This window comes from Mustela nivalis, assembly GCF_964662115.1.
Source record: "Mustela nivalis genome assembly, chromosome: 7".
NCBI classification, from domain to species: domain Eukaryota; kingdom Metazoa; phylum Chordata; class Mammalia; order Carnivora; family Mustelidae; genus Mustela; species Mustela nivalis.
The window spans coordinates 107,370,949-107,388,151 of record NC_139026.1 but is presented as its reverse complement, the minus strand read 5'-3'; the positions used below and the strand labels follow the sequence as shown (position 1 = coordinate 107,388,151).

The 17,203-nt window shown below is 46.4% G+C and overlaps 1 protein-coding gene and 1 long non-coding RNA gene across 9 annotated transcripts in view; one reads left to right on the top strand and one right to left on the bottom strand.

Moving 5' to 3' along the window:
* Window positions 1–7,253, top strand: part of TULP3 (TUB like protein 3) — a 66,530-nt gene extending 59,277 nt beyond the window's left edge. For 6 of the 8 annotated variants that reach the window (XM_082738098.1, XM_082738099.1, XM_082738100.1 and 3 more), the window contains 5 exons: window positions 415–527; window positions 1,044–1,158; window positions 3,172–3,270; window positions 3,671–3,842; window positions 4,716–7,253. In XM_082738098.1, the coding sequence (XP_082594224.1) occupies window positions 415–527; window positions 1,044–1,158; window positions 3,172–3,270; window positions 3,671–3,842; window positions 4,716–4,849 (633 nt within the window). In that variant the 3' untranslated portion in view covers window positions 4,850–7,253. The remainder of the gene's footprint in view (window positions 1–414; window positions 528–1,043; window positions 1,159–3,171; window positions 3,271–3,670; window positions 3,843–4,715) is intronic. The other 2 variants (XR_014313636.1, XR_014313637.1) reach the window with 2 other exon arrangements.
* Window positions 3,758–17,090, bottom strand: LOC309868339. Its single transcript, XR_014313644.1, has 3 exons — window positions 17,002–17,090; window positions 15,357–15,538; window positions 3,758–3,848 (listed from the first exon to the last, which is right to left on the bottom strand). It is a non-coding gene; the product is annotated as an uncharacterized lncRNA (long non-coding RNA).
* Between the last annotated feature and the right edge of the window lie 113 nt (window positions 17,091–17,203).

Here is a 17,203-nt window from a genome sequence, read left to right as displayed (position 1 = left end):
GCCCTGGCATCATGTGGGCTGCTCTACCTCCACGGAGGGCTGCCTAGCCACCCCAGGCAACTTTGCCAAGGCCACTTTGGATGCATCTGCAAGACCGAAAGCTGTCTGATCCTGAGCTCTGGAAAGAAACCATGTTCATGTTCACCAAGGCCCCCTCTCAGAAATTCACTGACCATCTTGTAAAGACCCACACCAGAGGTTCTGTGCAGAAGACCCAGGCTCCAGCTGTGGCCACCATGTAGTTTGTACAGAAGAAGAATGAAGGCGAATTAAGCCTGTTAAAAGCTTTCGGGTTAAAACCCGAAAGAGTGACTGCTTGGTACCTGATAGGCACTTGCTAAACATTTGTTAAGCAAATAGAAGATGGTGGTGGTTCTCTCAATATTCTTGAGTGACACTTTTTTCTTTTTCCAGATATTTCTTCTTGCAGGTAGAAAGCGGAAAAAGAGCAAAACATCCAACTACCTTATCTCCACTGATCCAACAGATTTATCTCGTGAAGGGGAAAGTTATATTGGCAAACTCAGGTGAGAGCAGCATTGTACCACACCTGCTCTTTCTGATATTTTTATTCCTGTAATTTCAGAGGAATCTGTATCTCCTTTACAGTGAGCATGTACTGATTGTGTACTCTCAAGAAAAAAAAAGAAGTTAATAGAAAATCTAAGTCCCTTCCTTTTTTTTTTTTTTAATTTTTATTTATTTATTTGATAGACAGAGAGAGATCACAAGTAGGCAGAGAGGCAGGCAGAGAGAGAGGGGGAAGCAGGCTCCCCACTGAGCAGAGAGAGCCCGATGTGGGGCTCGATCCCAGGACCCTGAGATCATGACCTGAGTTGAAGGCAGAGGCTTAAACCACTGAGCCACCCAGGTGCCCCTCTAAGTCCCTTCCTTATTTGAATGAGAAGTCTTTGAAACAGTGGTGAACATTTGGAGAACAGGCAAATGGGCCTCCATTCTGTTCCATACCTGTACTAGATTTGTATTTGTGTGGGGAACAAAAATATAGATCATTAATGGTAACTTCTTCCTCTTGATTCTAGATCCAACCTCATGGGGACCAAGTTTACAGTTTATGACCATGGCGTCAGCCCGACCAAGGCCCAAGGTCTGGTGGAAAAGACCTATATCCGGCAGGAGCTGGCAGCCATCTGTTATGTACGTGCCATCCTCATAATGCATCTTTTCTTGAGTCTTTTTCCTAATTTCCTGGGTGTCCTGCTGGCACTTTAAAAGTAACCAACACTGAACTCACACTCTTCCCTCCCAAGCTTGTTTCTATTTCTGTGACCCTCCTTTTCTGTTGCTGGTTGCATTTTTTCTCTGTATATTCAAGTTTTAATTATTACAAATTGCCAAGTTTGGTTCTGGCCAGAGGTTACAACAAAGCAGACTGATCTCTTTTTTTTTTTTTTTTAAGATTTTTAAAAATTTATTTGAGAGAGAGCATGAGCTTGGAGAAGGGTAGAGGGAGAGAGGAGAGAAGTGGGCTCACTGCTCACCATGGGGGGCTTGATCCCAGGACTCTGGGATCATGACCTGAGCTGAAGGCAGATGCTTAACTGACTGAGCCACCCAGGTGCCCCCCCTTTTTAATTGAGGTGTAATTGGCATTTCAGTTTCAGATGTACAATGTAATGATTTTATTTTTTAATTAAAAAAATATTTAATTTTTAAAAAAAGATGTTATGTATTTATTTAGTTGACACAGAGAGAGAGAGAGTATGCACAAGCAGGGGAAGTGGCAGGCAGAGGGAGAGGGAGAAGCAGAGCCCAATCCTATGACCCCAGGATCATGACCTGAACCAAAGGCAGACGGTTAACTGACTGAGTCACCCAGACGCCCCCAGATTTACTTACTTATTTGAGCAGGAGAGCATGCACATATATGCATGTACACACGTGAGTGGGGCGAGGGGCAGGGGGAGAGAATCGCCAAGGAGACTCTGTGCTTCGTTGGAGCCCGATGCTAGGCTCCATCTCAGGACCCGTGACGTCATGACCTGAGCCAAAACCAAAAAACAGTTAACCAAGCTTAACCAACTGATCCACCTCAGTGCTCTAATGAAATGACTTTATATATGTATGTATTGCAAAATGGTTATCCCGGTCAGTCTAGTTAACATCCAACAGCATACATGGTTATACTTTTTTTCTTGTGTTGAGAACTTTTAGGATCTCCTCTCTTAGCAACTCCCCTATATATAGTACTGTGTCATTATTATTTTTATTTGCATAGCTGACACACAATGTTACATTAGTTTCAGGTATATGGCTTAGGGATTTGACAGGTTTATCCATTATGCTGTGTTAATCGGGGGAATAGCTATTATCTGACTGTATTCCTTATGCTGACATGGGCATTTGAATTTCTTACCTCCTGGTATAGGCCCTATGTAATTTAATTTAATTTAATTTAATTTAATTTAAGCTAATGTAAAATAAGCTATAGTTCTCACTGTATATCATATAATGCCATGCCCTCACTGGGAAATACATATTTATTGATGATAACAAATTGGGCAGTTTGCTCATAATTGTCAGATTTCACTTTTAAGACTAAAGAATAGGGGCACCTGGGTGGCTCAGTGGGTTAAAGCCTCTGCCTTAGGCTCAGGTCATGGTCTCAGGGTCCTCGGATTGAGCCCTGCATCGGGCTCCCTGCTCAGCAGGGAACCTGCTTCCTCACCTCTCTCTGCCTGCCTCTCTGCCTACTTGTGATCTCTCTCTCTGTCAAATAAATAAATAAATAAAATCTTTTAAAAAATTAAAAAATAAAAAAGACTAAAGAATAAGAATAAAGTTTCAAGCCAGTAGTATCTCTTTTAAATTCAAGTGTTCACCTTAGGTGTAAAAGGAGGTACCGTATTACTTTTCATTTTTTGATTCCCTCTCTCTCTTCGTTTACCTAAAGAAATCAAATTGGTTTTGACGTCATTATTGGATATTTTACATGCCCAAGAAAATCTTGTGTTAAGCATGTGGTCTCTTCGTTAGAACAAGAGCTTGGTTTGGTGACTATTACATGCCTGCACTGATGTGTTTGTTATGTGTTTTACTCCATTTTGCATTAAATCTGTACCGTTTCCTGTACAGGAAAAAAAAAAAAAAGAATGTGGTCTCTTTTTCCTTTCTGTTCCTAAGTCCCTGCCTTATTCTCCTATCTTCCAGGAAACAAATGTACTTGGATTTAAAGGTCCTAGGAAAATGTCTGTGATTGTTCCAGGGATGAATATGAATCATGAACGGATCCCATTTCGGCCACAAAATGTAAGTAAGAACAGATTTAATCAGCAAGGGAGTCTGAAGGACAAAATTACAGTATGAACAAGATCAATACAAAAAAAGTATTGATTCTCGGAGAACCCCCAAGTTTGAGTAGGGCTTGTACCCTTCTTTAGGAGAGAGATCACACCGGAACGGCAGGGTAAGTACAATTGCAGAGTATTTGCTAAAGTGGTTGATCCGAAATTGCTTAGCCTGCAAAGAGAAATGCTAGATAATCCATCAGAATTTTAAAATCTGCTTAACTTTTGGCTTTCTTTTTTTCTGCTGTACCCTTTCTGAAACGGAGAAAATACTCCCCTTTTCCACCTTCTACCTCACAGAGTTGAGAGCGAATGATTTCCTATGGTTCTCAGGACAAAGCAGTGATTTTCTCTTCAAACAGGACCACGAGAGCTTGCTTTCCAAATGGCAAAACAAAACCATGGAGAACTTGATTGAACTGCACAACAAAGCCCCAGTCTGGAACGATGACACGCAGTCCTACGTCCTGAACTTCCATGGCCGTGTCACTCAGGCATCAGTGAAGAACTTTCAGATAGTCCACGAGAATGACCGTAAGCCTGCAGGAAGGGTTGGGCGAAGTAGAAGGAAAGATGTTCTTACACAGCAGGGAAATGAGCGCTTCCTATCATTGACAGGAAGTCCTATTCAGGGGAGAATTATTTTAAAAAGAAATAGTTTCTTTGGAAAGACTCAAGTGCAGTTTTATTTATTTATCTATATTTTTAGAAAACTTATTTATTTATTTGGGGGCAGAGGGAGAGAATCCCAAGTGGGATCATGACCTGAGCTGAAATCAAGAGTCAGATGCTCAACCTGCTGAGCCACCCAGGCGCCCCTAACGAGGCAGTTTTATTTTTGTATTTATTTTTTAACTTTTTAAAAAGGATTTTATTTATTTGACAGAGAGAGACACAGCGAGGGGGGAACACAAGCAGGGGGAGTGGGAGAGGGAGAAGCAGGCTTCCCACTGAGCAGGGAGCCTGATGTGGGCCTCAATCCCAGGATCCTGGGTCCATGACCTGAACCAAAGAGACACTTAATGACTGAGCCACCCAGGTGGTCCTAAGGTGGCAGTTTTAAAGTGAAACTTCTGAGCCCCTGTTTGGGAAGCAGAAGCAATGGCTCTCAGTAAGGCTTCCTCGGCACCTCTAGCCCTTGGAGTTTGTGCTGTTCCCTTCTGGTCCTCTCATGCTAGTCCAGGAGTCATCTCCTGCTCCCTGAGAGGAATAGTAATGGAAACTTGGCTGCTGGTTAGCAGATGCTCACTCTTGTTCAGTGCCTCTTGCCATCCTCTTCAAGGTTTCCCATTGTAAAGGGACCCAGTGACCTATTTGCAGGACTTTTCTCTGTATCGTCAGTAGGCTTTCCCCCAATATAGCCCCATTCTCTTCTAACATCCTAATTTCTTTCTGTTTTTTTTCTAGCTGACTACATAGTCATGCAGTTTGGACGCGTAGCAGATGATGTGTTCACCCTGGACTACAACTACCCGCTGTGTGCACTTCAAGCCTTTGCCATTGGGCTTTCTAGCTTTGACAGCAAGCTGGCCTGTGAATGAGGAAACAGCAGGCACCTAGCTTTCTCACTCAGAGCTTTCAGGAGCCGATACTTGCCTCCTTTGCTTTTGCCCCAGGCCATGAAGAGCACCAGCCCGCCCCTTTGGGAGTAATCCCCGAATGTATGTATATGTGTCTATGTGCATGTGTACATGTGTATATGTGTATATGCACACACGCACATACATACACACTCAATTTCTCTGGGCTCCACAGACCAGGTCAGGGCTTCACCTGGGTGAGGGGTGGTTCAGAGCACAGAAGGTTCCTTTCCAGAGCACATTGGTAACTCCCGAGGGGACTGGCCAGCACATTCTGTGCCTCTGCGGTCAGATTTCCTACACTTGGGAACTTGCAGATAGAATCAGGTTCTAATGATTACTTCCCAGGATCTTTTTTTGGGGAAGACCTTTCCAGAGTGGGATAGTTGCCTAAATTGCCTTTAGTCTTCAGGTCTGCAGACTTTTTCTGTAAATGGCCAGAGAGTCCCTTACAGCTGCTCAGCCACAGCCAGTTCAGAAACCCGGGAGTGTGGCCGTGTTCCACTGAAACATGGTTTACAAAAACAAGCAGCACGCTAGATTTGGGATATTGCTGTACGTGATGGGCCTCGGCATCTTCCAGAATGAGCCTGTGGCTGTGACATCATATGAGTGGAACATATGAGTGGAACATGGATATCTCTAGGGAGCAGACTGGGGGTCCAAAGGTACTCTACTTCATCCGCGTAGCTTTTACATTGTTTTTTATTTTTTATTTTATTTTTTAATTTTTTTTAAGTAAGCTTAAACTCATGACCCTGAGATCAGAAGTTACACGCTCTACTGACGTATTCAGCCAGGTACCCCTCAAAATTTTTTTATTTTATTTTATTTTTTTCAAATAAGCTTTATAGCCAACATGGGGCTTTTTAAAATTTTTACTTTTATTTCACTTTTTTTTTTTTTTTAAGTAAGCTTTGCTTTTAGCTTGTTTTGGTGATGATGGCTTCTAGAGCTTCGTTTACCTTCAGAACTGGGAAAACCCCACATGAGTGGCCATTTTGAGTGCACACAGGTAGCTTCATTCTGCCGTCCTACCCGAAGTACCCATGGGGGAGGACCACATCAGCCACTTTAGCACCCCACACGAAGACCTTCACGCTCACTTGGAAACAAATCTAGTATTATGTCGTCGTTATCAGAGCAAGCGTGGTATTAGAGCAAGCTGGCTTTCCTCCTGGGGCTTGGACGGTACTGACGTCACAGTCCCCCGCTGTCCCGCTTCCCTCGGAGCAGGCTGGCTGGCAGCCATCTCAGTCAAAGCGGCTCTGGCCAAATTTTGTGATTAGTGATGTGAGAAATGTATTGTCTCATTTCAGTTTAGGAGGACAGCATAAACTCTGGGGGTGACTTAGTCTCATTAAGACTGAGAGTAATTCGACAGTTGCCTTCATCTTCAATCCAGGAGTGCCTCCTACAGCCATAGGGCTGTGGAGCCATTAGTATAGAGGGACACACACACCTGTTCTTACCATGTAAGAGGTAAGAACATTATGTATGGAAACTTACCACTGACCAGCTAGCTGAACAAGCTCCGCGGACCTTGTTAGGCAGAGCTCTGGGTCTTTCTTTTTAACACAAATATTATCAGCCCCCTAAAGCCTGGCTCATTGGTACAGATCACGCTCCTGTCACTTTTCCTCACAGATCATAAGAGTTTTGCCAAGTCTTTCAGATTATTAGCACCTCCCAACAAATCCTAGGACTCTGCTTGCCACCAGCTCACCGGTCTCAGAATGCATCTGACTCTAGACAATCCAAGAGCTTTGTGAGTTCTACGTTCAGCATTGTTCTGCCCCCAAGCCTTTGTGCGCCTGAGCTTTTGGCCAGCATGGGGCACGGAATCAGCCGCTGTTGTTCCATTATGTGTCCCTTCCGTGGACTTCCTTTGCGTCCCTGCTTCCTGTTGTTCCTTGCTCCACATCAAATAGCGACGAAGGAAAGAGAGCTGGGAGATGAAAAGACTCTTCGCTCGTCCCCCACAGGCAAGGCCTATCTGTTGTTTTGACGTGATTGGTTTCCATCTCAGGCGTGCTTCCTATCAAGTGCCTCATTCATAGAAGTGCCCTAACGCGCCCGACAGACCTCTGGCACCACCACTGACGTACTGTCTGATCCGCCCTTGTTGAAAACAGAAAGCTGTTCACTTCTCTCCAGTTGCAGTAGATGACCGCATCTGGGGATACGGAGCCTGACAGGATGGCTGGATCTAATCCTGCTTCCTCCTGCTCTGTCTGGCTCTAAGACATCCATCCATACCCCAGCTTCAGGTACTCTCTGCTTGAGTGTGCAGGCGATTGGTTTTACAGAAATCATATTTATAACTTTTGTATGCTACAGAAATAAAAAATAATTTATATAAAAATGTGAATGTCACCAGTCTTTCTGTACAAAGTCCCATCCCTTATGGAGTTCCCATTCTGGAATGTTCCGGAATAACCATTTTCATCCTGTGAATCAGGATGCTGTCATCCCAGGATAGCAGGAGTCTGCAGACTCAGAAGTCTGTCTCATCATGTTCGTGACACCAGGGATTTTCTAGATAGATGATGGAGCCAAGAACTGAGCAAAGGGAGGGGGCCACAGAAAGATGGGGTTTATACTGTTCTAGATACCCGCATCCGTCGGCCTCCTGGATCTTCTTTGTTGGCATCAGTTAATGATTCAATATCTAAAACTGAAGTAGACCCTGTCTCTTGCCTCTGAGCGTTCACATTTCAGAGCTACCTTACAGAGAGAGACAAGTAGAAAAAAAATTATGTGTTCATAAATCTTTACTAGGCCTTCCCGCTCTTATCAGTGTCACAGTGAAAATGAGTCACATGGAAGGAAGCAGGAAGAGCGTAAAAGTCAGGATGAGAGCTAGGAGTCAGAGTTAAATTCTTATGCCTTGGTTTTTCTTTTTCACATGGTTCTTTTTGGCTACGGTGCACGACTGGCTAAACGGATAATTTATGACACAATTCTTTGTATACTTTTCAGTGACCAGGAGTAATATCAATGCTTCAGTGGTCATTGACGTGAAAGGTATCAGGAAGTGGTTTTTAAAAATCTAAAACAGGCCTACAAAAGGTTCTTTTTGATCCAGAAGTTTAGCAGATCACACAGCTAGCATCAATCCAGTTCCTTTAAACAACATTATAGGCACAGGAATAAAGCAACAGTTTGAGCCAAAACCCAGGGTTTGACCCCTTTTATGCTGGTGCCTCTTTCCTCCTCTCTATATTGAGAGGTCTTGAACTATATGATCTTCAATTCTTGCACACAGTTCTCCCCACTCATGCTGACAACAATGTGGAATTCCTCTACTTGCATTTGGAACTGAACTCTCTGGTTATCTTCTGGACAGCATCATGCTGTCCATAGCTGAAGATATTGCTGGCAGGGGTGCCAGAGACCCTAAGAAAGGATCACGGGTGCTGACGCTAGGGAACTGGAGAGGGCAGATTCCGAGTATGTCTTTGGTGGGGGATTCTGGAATGCCAGGAGTGCACAGAGTGGGAGAGTACTCACACCACATGCTTAATGGCTGCTTCCTTCCAGTCTGCAGCCTGTTTTAATTTTCCCCATGTGAACCTCAGCTAGGGGCTTGCCAAGGACTGGCCAGGTCCTGTCCCACCCCTCAGACACATTTCTTGACCACTTGGTCGTTTTGCCTTCTCTCCCCACTTTGATTGCCTAGTTGTCATAGTCGATATATGTTCCTTAAAAGTCTCACAGACTCTTATCTGCAAAAAGCCAGGGATCCCCGCAGTAAATGAAGGATTTGCCACTGGTCCTCAGAATTTAGGGAAGCCTTTATTAAACCACACATTGATTCGTGGCGCCACCTACCAACCTAGGATGAGCATTACAAGTGCATTAAAATGAAAAGCGCAGTTTCTGTAAATCAGAGGAGAAGTCACAAAGGGCTCAGGGACTTCAACAACTGGACCAGGTTATATTTACAAAGCACCCTTGTGCTTCGGTGTGACTCTCCTGAAGGTCCTAGAATGGTAATGTTTCTGGAGTTTGGAAGCCAGTAGAGGTATTCCAGGTAAAATGCCGGCATTTGGCATAGGATTATGGCAAATACCAATATCACTTTTATTAACATCCTTTTAAAATGGAGCAACCTGGGTGCCTGGGTGGCTCAGTCGTTAAGCATCTGCCTTTGGCTCAGGTCATGATCCAGGGTCCTGGGCTCGAGCCCCACATGGGCTCCCTAATCAGCGGGAAGCCTGCTCCTCCCTCTCCACTCCTCATGCTTATGTTCCCTCTCTCGCTATGTCTCTCTGTGTCAAATAAGATCTTTTTAAAAAAATGGAGCAACACGTTTTGGGTGACATTTTTATCCCTTCAGTTATAGAAAATGGTTTATATGCACTCATAAAGAAATTCTAGATGGTTTTCCAGGGGCTATGAGAGGAAAGAAAAACAGAATAGTTTAAGTGGGAAACCAAACATTCAGGTTCTAGTCTCAGCCCTGACCCTACCTCACATTCCTTACTTTGTACCCATCTCTCTATTTCTACATGAAGGAGCAGCCTAGGTAAAAAATGCCCCTGATGTTATGGAAACTTTGGAAATATTTCAAATGTGAAATGGGCCTCCATGATTTTTTCTGGCTCTGCTTAGTCTTTTGGTCCATCAGGCCCAAGCTCCTTTCATGAGGTTCTAGAGCTATGGCCCAAGAGTCTGGAGGGCAAGAAAAGAGAGAAGACCCCAGGAAGGGCAAAGCTGGTGGGGGCCAAGGTGGGAGTGGGAGTTGGAGTGTTCCTGGTCTATTATCACCATTTATTACACATTTTAGTTTCATATGGTGGTTCTCAAGCCTCAGAGTTTTAACAACTAGTTAGGTACTATCTACCCAGATTTTGTCCCTTATTATGATTTCCAAAGATTCAAAAAGGATCCAGTGGTTCTTTTTTGTAATCTCAGGGCAGGAAGGCTAAAGAGGAAGAATGACCTGAGAGGAGAGTGGCAGGCAGAGGAGGGCTAGGAATTAGATTGAAATTTTAAAAACAGGGCAAATATGTAATTTCTAGGGTATAAATGCACATCAGGACACACTATATCCGTATAGAAATTTGACCTTAAAAAATATGTCCTTTCTTTGCCTTGAGTCAATTTTATGCTATTCTGTATCAGGTATACAGAGATACAAATTCTAAATATTAATAATTTCATATGGTCTAAAAGAAATTTTAGGGGCGCCTGGGTGGCTCAGTTAGCTAAGTGTCTGCCTTCGGCTCAGGTAATGATCTTGGGATCCTGGGATCGAGCCCCACATCGGGCTCTCTGCTCAGTGCGGCATCCACTCTCCTTCCGGTTCTCCCTCTCTCTCAAATAAATAAATAAAACCTTAAAAAAAAAAACTTTAAAAAACTACAATAAAAGCCTATTCCCATATCTGTCCCCTTCTTTTTCCCTTGCCCTCTTCTCCTCCTGTAGTTAACTCTTTTTAGTTTCTTTCTAGTGTTTCATTATGCAGAAATAAATGCATTTGTAATTCCCCAAACTTTGTGCACAAAATATATATAGCATACTATGTACTCAGTCCGGTAGCTTGCTTACTATACCCGGAGATAATCCCCTCTCAGTAAACGCAGGCTTTCCTCATCCTTGTTTAGGCGCCACAGCACTTCACTGTGGGACGTACCATAGTGTTTTTTAACTAATCTCCTCTGTATGGATAATTTACGCATTAAGAAATTTTATCAGGGAAGAAGGGGGAAAAGAAATTCTATCAATGTCTTTTGAATATATGCAATGTTCCGGGGACCGTGTTACCTATTTTATTTTATTTTATTTATTTATTTTTTAAAAAGATTTTATTTATTTATTTGACAGAGAGAAATCACAAGTAGGCAGAGAGAGAGGAAGGGAAGCAGGCCCCCCCGCCGAGCAGGGAGCCCGATGCAGGACTCGATCCTAGGACCCTGAGATCATGACCTGAGCTGAAGGCAGCGGCTTAACCCACCGAGCCACCCAGGCGCCCTGTTACCTATTTTAATCCTCTTCTTTTTCCTTCTTCATACTCAGTGACTGCCACAATGTGACACCTTTACGCTGGGCACTCCCATGGCCCTGAATCCTTCCCTTGGCTCTGCAAGTGTTTCCCCCCTCCCCACCCACCCTGGCCGCTGAGCGGCTCCCAGAGGATGGTCCTCCGCTGAGGCTGCAATGTCCAACACTGTAGCCACTAGTTGTGTGCAGTTGTTTACATTTAAATCAAAATAAAATTCCATTCTTCTGTCCGGCTAGCTGTGTTTCAAGTTCTCAGTAGCCACATGTGGCTAGTGTCTACCGCACTGGACGGCGCAGATAAAGAACGTTCCACGTGGAAATTGTTCCTTGCCCAGCTCCCTCATTTGACTGTTAGTCTCTCCAGGGGCAGGGATGGGGATTTTTCTCTGTTTCTCCTTTGTGCCTCCCTAGCACAGTGCCAAGGACATCATCTGTGTTCAATGAATGCGGAGTGGGAAGATGAGTGACGAGGATGCTGGGCTCATGGTCTAAGTGTACCCAAGGTTACAATCAGCATGTGCCTGAGCTGTCATTTGAACCCAGACCGTCTACATTAATTTTCAAATGATTGCCTCAATAGCTACTGATAATAACACTTGTAACTGAATTAGACTGGAGAAAGCTTTTCCTTCCTTTTGATTTTTTTTTTTTCCTGGAAGTCTTAGATAGCTGATCCTAAAGATCCCCCGGGAACCTCAGAGAAACTCTCACGTGAGAACTGGGTGGGGAAGGCCCCAACCTCCGGCCTCTGGAAAGCAATGGTTTGTCTTGTTTTGGGCTGTAAATACACTGCGTGAGGGCCGGGCTGGCATAGCAAACTACCACGGACTGGGTGGCTTAAACGGAAGTTGACTTCTCACAGTTTGCGGGGCTAGAAGACAGAGATCAAGGGGCTGGCATGTTTGGTCTCTCCTGAGGCCTCTGTGCTTGGCTTGCAGATGGCGGCCTTCTTCCTGTGTCTGCACATGGCCGCCCTCTGTGGTGGCCTGTGTCCTTCCTGACCTCTCTCCTTATAAGGGCATGGGTCAACTGAGATGTGAGCCCACCCTAAAGACCCCCTTTTAACTTAATCACCTCTGTAAAGACATTATCTCCAGATCCACTCCTACTCCAAAGTACTGAGGATGAGGACTTCAACATGTGAATTTGGGGGAGACACAATTCAGTCCCTTGCCTCTCCGGTTCCCTAAATAGACCTCGAGTCCATCCTTCCACATTTTTCTTTGATAAAGAGATAACAGAACTTATATTCTGCTTATCAAATTACAGGCTACTTTCATTCAATAGAGAAAGAAAGATGGCAAACACCTTTGGTAAAGGTCTGCTTTGTTCTTCAGAACACAAGATGCACTTTGGTTGATATGGAGTGAGAAGTCTTCTTAGGGAAAAGCAAACAGAAGTATGAAGAGGTTGAAAAAGGAGAAGGAGGGGCGCCTGGGTGGCTCAGTGGGTTGGGCCTCTGCCTTTGGCTGGGGTCATGATCTCAGGGTCCTGGGATGGAGTCCTAGATCGGGCTCTCTGCTTGGCGGGGAGCCTGCTTCCTCTTCTCTCTCTGCCTGCCTCTCTGTCTACTTGTGGTCTCTCTCTGTCAAATAAATAAATAAAATCTTTAAAAAAAAAAAAAAAAAAAAGGAGAAGGAACTCAAGTTCCAGGGACCCCAACCACAAGAGGAGTCAGGTGCATTAACAGCGTTGCAGTTGGGCGGGGGGCTGGCTCCGGAGATATTTGAAAAGAGTATAGGTGCCTTTTAGCTAGCAGCCAGGGAGCCATCTTCTCCTTGTCACTGTGTTCTTAGGCCATCAAATCCAGTTGTGGGTGGTTTTTTAAAAAAGGTGTGACGAAATTAGGGAAAGGTTCTAGTCACATTATTTCCCCCCTCCCCACCATAAAAGTACCAGTTTGTTGCCTATAGAAGGCATTAGACTGAAATACAAAAGACTAAAGAAGGAAATAATAACCCCCTAAAGGAAGGTAACATTGTATATCAACTCTACTTCAGCAAAAAAATAGTGAAAATGAGAGGGCGCCTGGGTGGTTCAGTCTGTGAGCGTCTAACTCTTGGTTTCCAATCAAGTAATGATCTCAGGGTGGGGAGACTGAACCCTGAGTCTGGCTCTGAGCTTAGTGGGGCAGTCTGCTTGAGAATCTCTTTCCCTCTCCCTCCCCCCTAATGCTCCCCTTTTTGCTTGGGCACACATTTTCTCTCTCTGATACATAAAATCTTTTTAAAAAAGGAATGAAAATCAGGGCACCTGGGTGGCTCAGTGGGTTAAAGCCTCTGCCTTAGGCTCAGGTCATGGTCTCAGGGTCCTGGGATGGAGCCCCACATTGGGCTCTCTGCTCAGCAGGGGGCCTGCTTCCCTTCCTCTCTCTCTGCCTGGCTCTCTGCCTACTTGTGATCTCTGTCAAATAAAAAATAAATAAAATCTTTTAAAAAAAGAATGAAAATGAGAAAATAGAAAAATCCAATTAATCTTCAACCTGTCAGAGATAATCACTCTTTTTAGAGTATTTTCACTTCCCAATTTATTTATTTATTTATTTTTAAAAAGATTTTATTTATTTATTTGACAGAGAAAGACACAGCGAGAGAGAGAGCACAAGCAGGGGGACTAGGAGAGGGAAAGCGGGCTCCATCGCAGGACACTGGGATCATGACCTGAGCCAAAGGCAGATGCTTAATGCTTAACGACTGAGCAACCCAGGCACCTTCGATTTATTTTTCAAAAACAGGATTATCCCACAAACTGCTCTTAGAATCTGTATTTCCATTTATATCGTGAACAATGTCTACTTTGTTTCTGGTTTACTTTGAAAAGTCTTGTTATTAATAACTGAAAAGAATTCCATCACATAGATGTGGTTGAACTTGTTTAAAACATATAGATAATTTGTTTAACCACGACCATGCAGTTTTGAAAAAAAAATTTATTAAAGGAGTGGAAATAATACCAAACGACATCTGATAAAAATAATATAAATTTTTACTGTAATTTTGGAGTGTAGACAACTCAAATACCCTCGACACATGAAGCCCAGCTATGACGGCAGCCCTGCCCTCCTCCTGCACCATTCAGCATGAACCCTGGGTGAGATGCAGTTGTAGGACAGGGTGGCGTGGTCTGGTTCACTAAGAAGTGAGGTGAGTTGTGGATTATAAGGTGTCATTTGAGGGGAGCCATATGTATCTCTTCCAGCTTGATTCAGACAGATGCAATACTTCCACCAGCAAATTCATTCCTGAGGGTCACTGAAACCTTAAGAAAGGTTTTACCCTAGTAGGGGCAGGGCATGTGTATTAAGATCAGTCAGTCTTGAAACTTCACAGTTTCCAAGTCTGAGAACTTTAGCCAAAGGAACCATGACAGCCTAGGAAATGAGATTCCTGAAGGTGTAGGACTTTCTAGAAGCCTGTAAGGGTATGGACCAGGAGACCAAGCTTCTGAAGGCACAGTATTCTAACCTGGGTCATTTAGGGTCTCAGAGACTTAAGATTTGGAGAGAGGAAGCCAGTCTGACCTCTGGATTTCCTCTCGCCAATCTGGGCTAGCCGTGACACTCCAAGGTTGCTTTATCGTCTCCCGTTTGGACTCTGCCTTGCCTTCCTCAAAACCTCTGAACCTTGGCTGAACTCAGCTCCCAACTAACCTGTTTCTCCTGGTATTTGAATTTTTACCTCCGTGAATGGCACCACCAATCGTTCAGCTGTGAAAGCTTAGTGAGTTTGGTTTCCTCTCTCACCCTCACAGACAACCTAGTTACCAATTCTTGTTGATTTTTGCCTGTGGACTCTTTCTGAGACCCTTTCCCTCACGGTCAAGCTCAGGAGCACAGCCTGAGCTTAGGGCACCCTGACTCTCCAATCCACCGACACCATGGCCAGAGGGGTCTTCGAACGCTCCTACCGATTATGCCACACCTGCGTCAAAATGGCATTCCCAATGCCCAAACTCTTGAACACGGGATTCAATGGTCCCCACAACCTGGCACCCACTTATTGCAATCTATTCTTCCAGCTCACCAGTTTACAAGACTTTTCCTGAACACCCTGTGTGTACGCACTGCTCTATTTTTGTGGCTCTTCTGCCCTCTTAAGTTCTTGTTTATCCTTCAAGAGCTGGCAAATGTCGCCTCTGTAACTGGGAATTCGTTGTTCCTTCCCTCAGGTTCCCTTTGAGCTCAGTATGACTGTCCTCGCACCTAGACTGCGAACTTCTTGAGGGTGGGGACCTATCCCTTGCACTTAGCTTGGTGCTCAAAGTCAAAGAGACACTCAGCAAATAATTATTGCATTAGATAGCCAGTGTTTACAGTCTGTACTTCCTTAGGTGCCTATATACTGCCCTGCAGTCTTTTTATGTATGTGAGGTGTGACCGAGCCCTGATGTGACTCATTATTGACTAAACATACCAGAATTTATGTAATCAAACCTGAGCTGCTTCCTTCAAAATATTCACCTTATGAGATGGGATCCTTCATCCAGCGATGCTGTCATCCCTCCAAACACCTTTGGAGCACTTCTCTCTTGGAAACAATTTTGGCATCTATAGTACTTTCTTTTCAATCTCCTCTGTGGTGGTTTTTTTGGTTTCCTATTTACTCAGCATTGATTAAGTGCTTATCTTTCCCGGGCACCAAGCTGGTGGGGGTGAAAGATAAGATTAATCAGACACTGACTCTGTCTTCAAAGAAGTTTCTGTTCGCTTACGGAGATAAGATCTGGATTACCAACGAGATGCAAGGTGAAGTGATAATGTTCCCTCAGGGTTGGATCTGATTTTTGGAAAAAGCCAAAAGTCTTTTGGTTTCAGCCTCCCAGCAAAGAGAAAGACAGAGAAGTCTGCGATAACACGCTGCTTTGAGCCAATGTGTTCTCAGCACTTCCGAGAAGGAGCCCAGCGCGTTTCCAGCACCCCTCTGCCCAACCAGACTAAACTGACTGGCACGTTCGTTTCAAACCCAGATCCCCACCTGTGGCAATGCTCTTCTACGTACGGATTGTTCCCAGCTAAAGCTAAGCTCTTTGAGGTCTTATTTTCATTTTTGTTTTCACAGCATCTGGGTGACACCCAATATATGTCGGATAAATAGTCATTGAGTTACTGAGCCCAAGAGGTGTCTCCCCGTGCCACACGGACTTCACACCGAGGGTCCTCTCCCCATGAGCTTTACACTCGTGGTAGAGACAGACGATAACGACCGAAAGGACCAACGCCGGGGAGGGCACGCGTGGGGGGCACGGGCGGCGGATCTGGGACCAGAGCCCGGGAGTTCCTGCTTCCTGGTTCCCCGGAGCGAGTGTCCTTTGGTGGGAGCCGCGGGGAAGGGAGCAGCCCTTCCTGCGCGCTGGGCGCCCGCCCCTTCCCCGGCCTCCCAGGGACTTGTGCGGAGCGGCGGCGGCCGGGACGCCGAGCGTGGCAGGGCCACTCACAGGAGCCCCCTCCCCTCCCGCAACCCGGTTATGAGGAAAGCTCTCAGCTCCTGGGAAAGGCAGTCGGAGACTGGGCCAGGACAGGCCGGAACCCGGAGGCTCCGGGACGAGGAAGAGAGTCGCGGCCGGGGGATCCAAGGGAAAGTCCGGGCGCCGGGGAGCGGCGGAGGCAGCGTCCAAGCCGAGGGGTCCGAGCCGCCCCGCCGCCATCCTGCAGCCCCGCCGCGCGCGCGCCTCCCCTCCCCCGCCGGCCCCGCCCCCGCCCCCGCCTGGCCGCCCCCTCCCCCTGCCGCCCAGTCTCCTCCCCGAGGGGCCCGGGGCAGGGCAGCCCCTCCCTCCGGCTCCCTCCCTCCCTCAGCGACGCGCATCTCATTCCAGCCCTCATTCCGCACATTCCGGGCGTCCTCCTTTCAAACTCCAGGCCAGGGGGCGGGCAGGGCCCGAGCTCCCGGCTCCCGCCGCCCGCGGCCGCGTCCCCCAGGTGAGTGGCGCCCGCCCCGCCGCGCGCGCCGCCCCCCCGCAGCGCGCCGGCCCCTGGGCCGCGTGCGCCGCCGCTCTTTTCTTCCCTCGTCGCCCTTCCCGCCCCGGACCTCTCGGCCCGGCCGGCGCCCCCGCTGCCCTCCCTTCCGCCGCTGGTCCCCGAGCTGCCTTCCTCTAGCCGGTTGACTCACTCCTCCAGGAATAGGGAGCTCCCGTGCTTTCCCGTCAGTCCCATTCTGGGAAAACTCCTCCCTCGGCGCGCTCCGCTCCGCTCCGCTCCGCTCGGCTTGGCGCGCCAGCCCCCGGCGGGAGGGCTCCGGCCGCCCGCCCGCTCTCCCTTCTCCCCGCCGGGCCGGTGGTCCCCCGGGCCGCCGCGGGGCTCGGCGCGCTGCC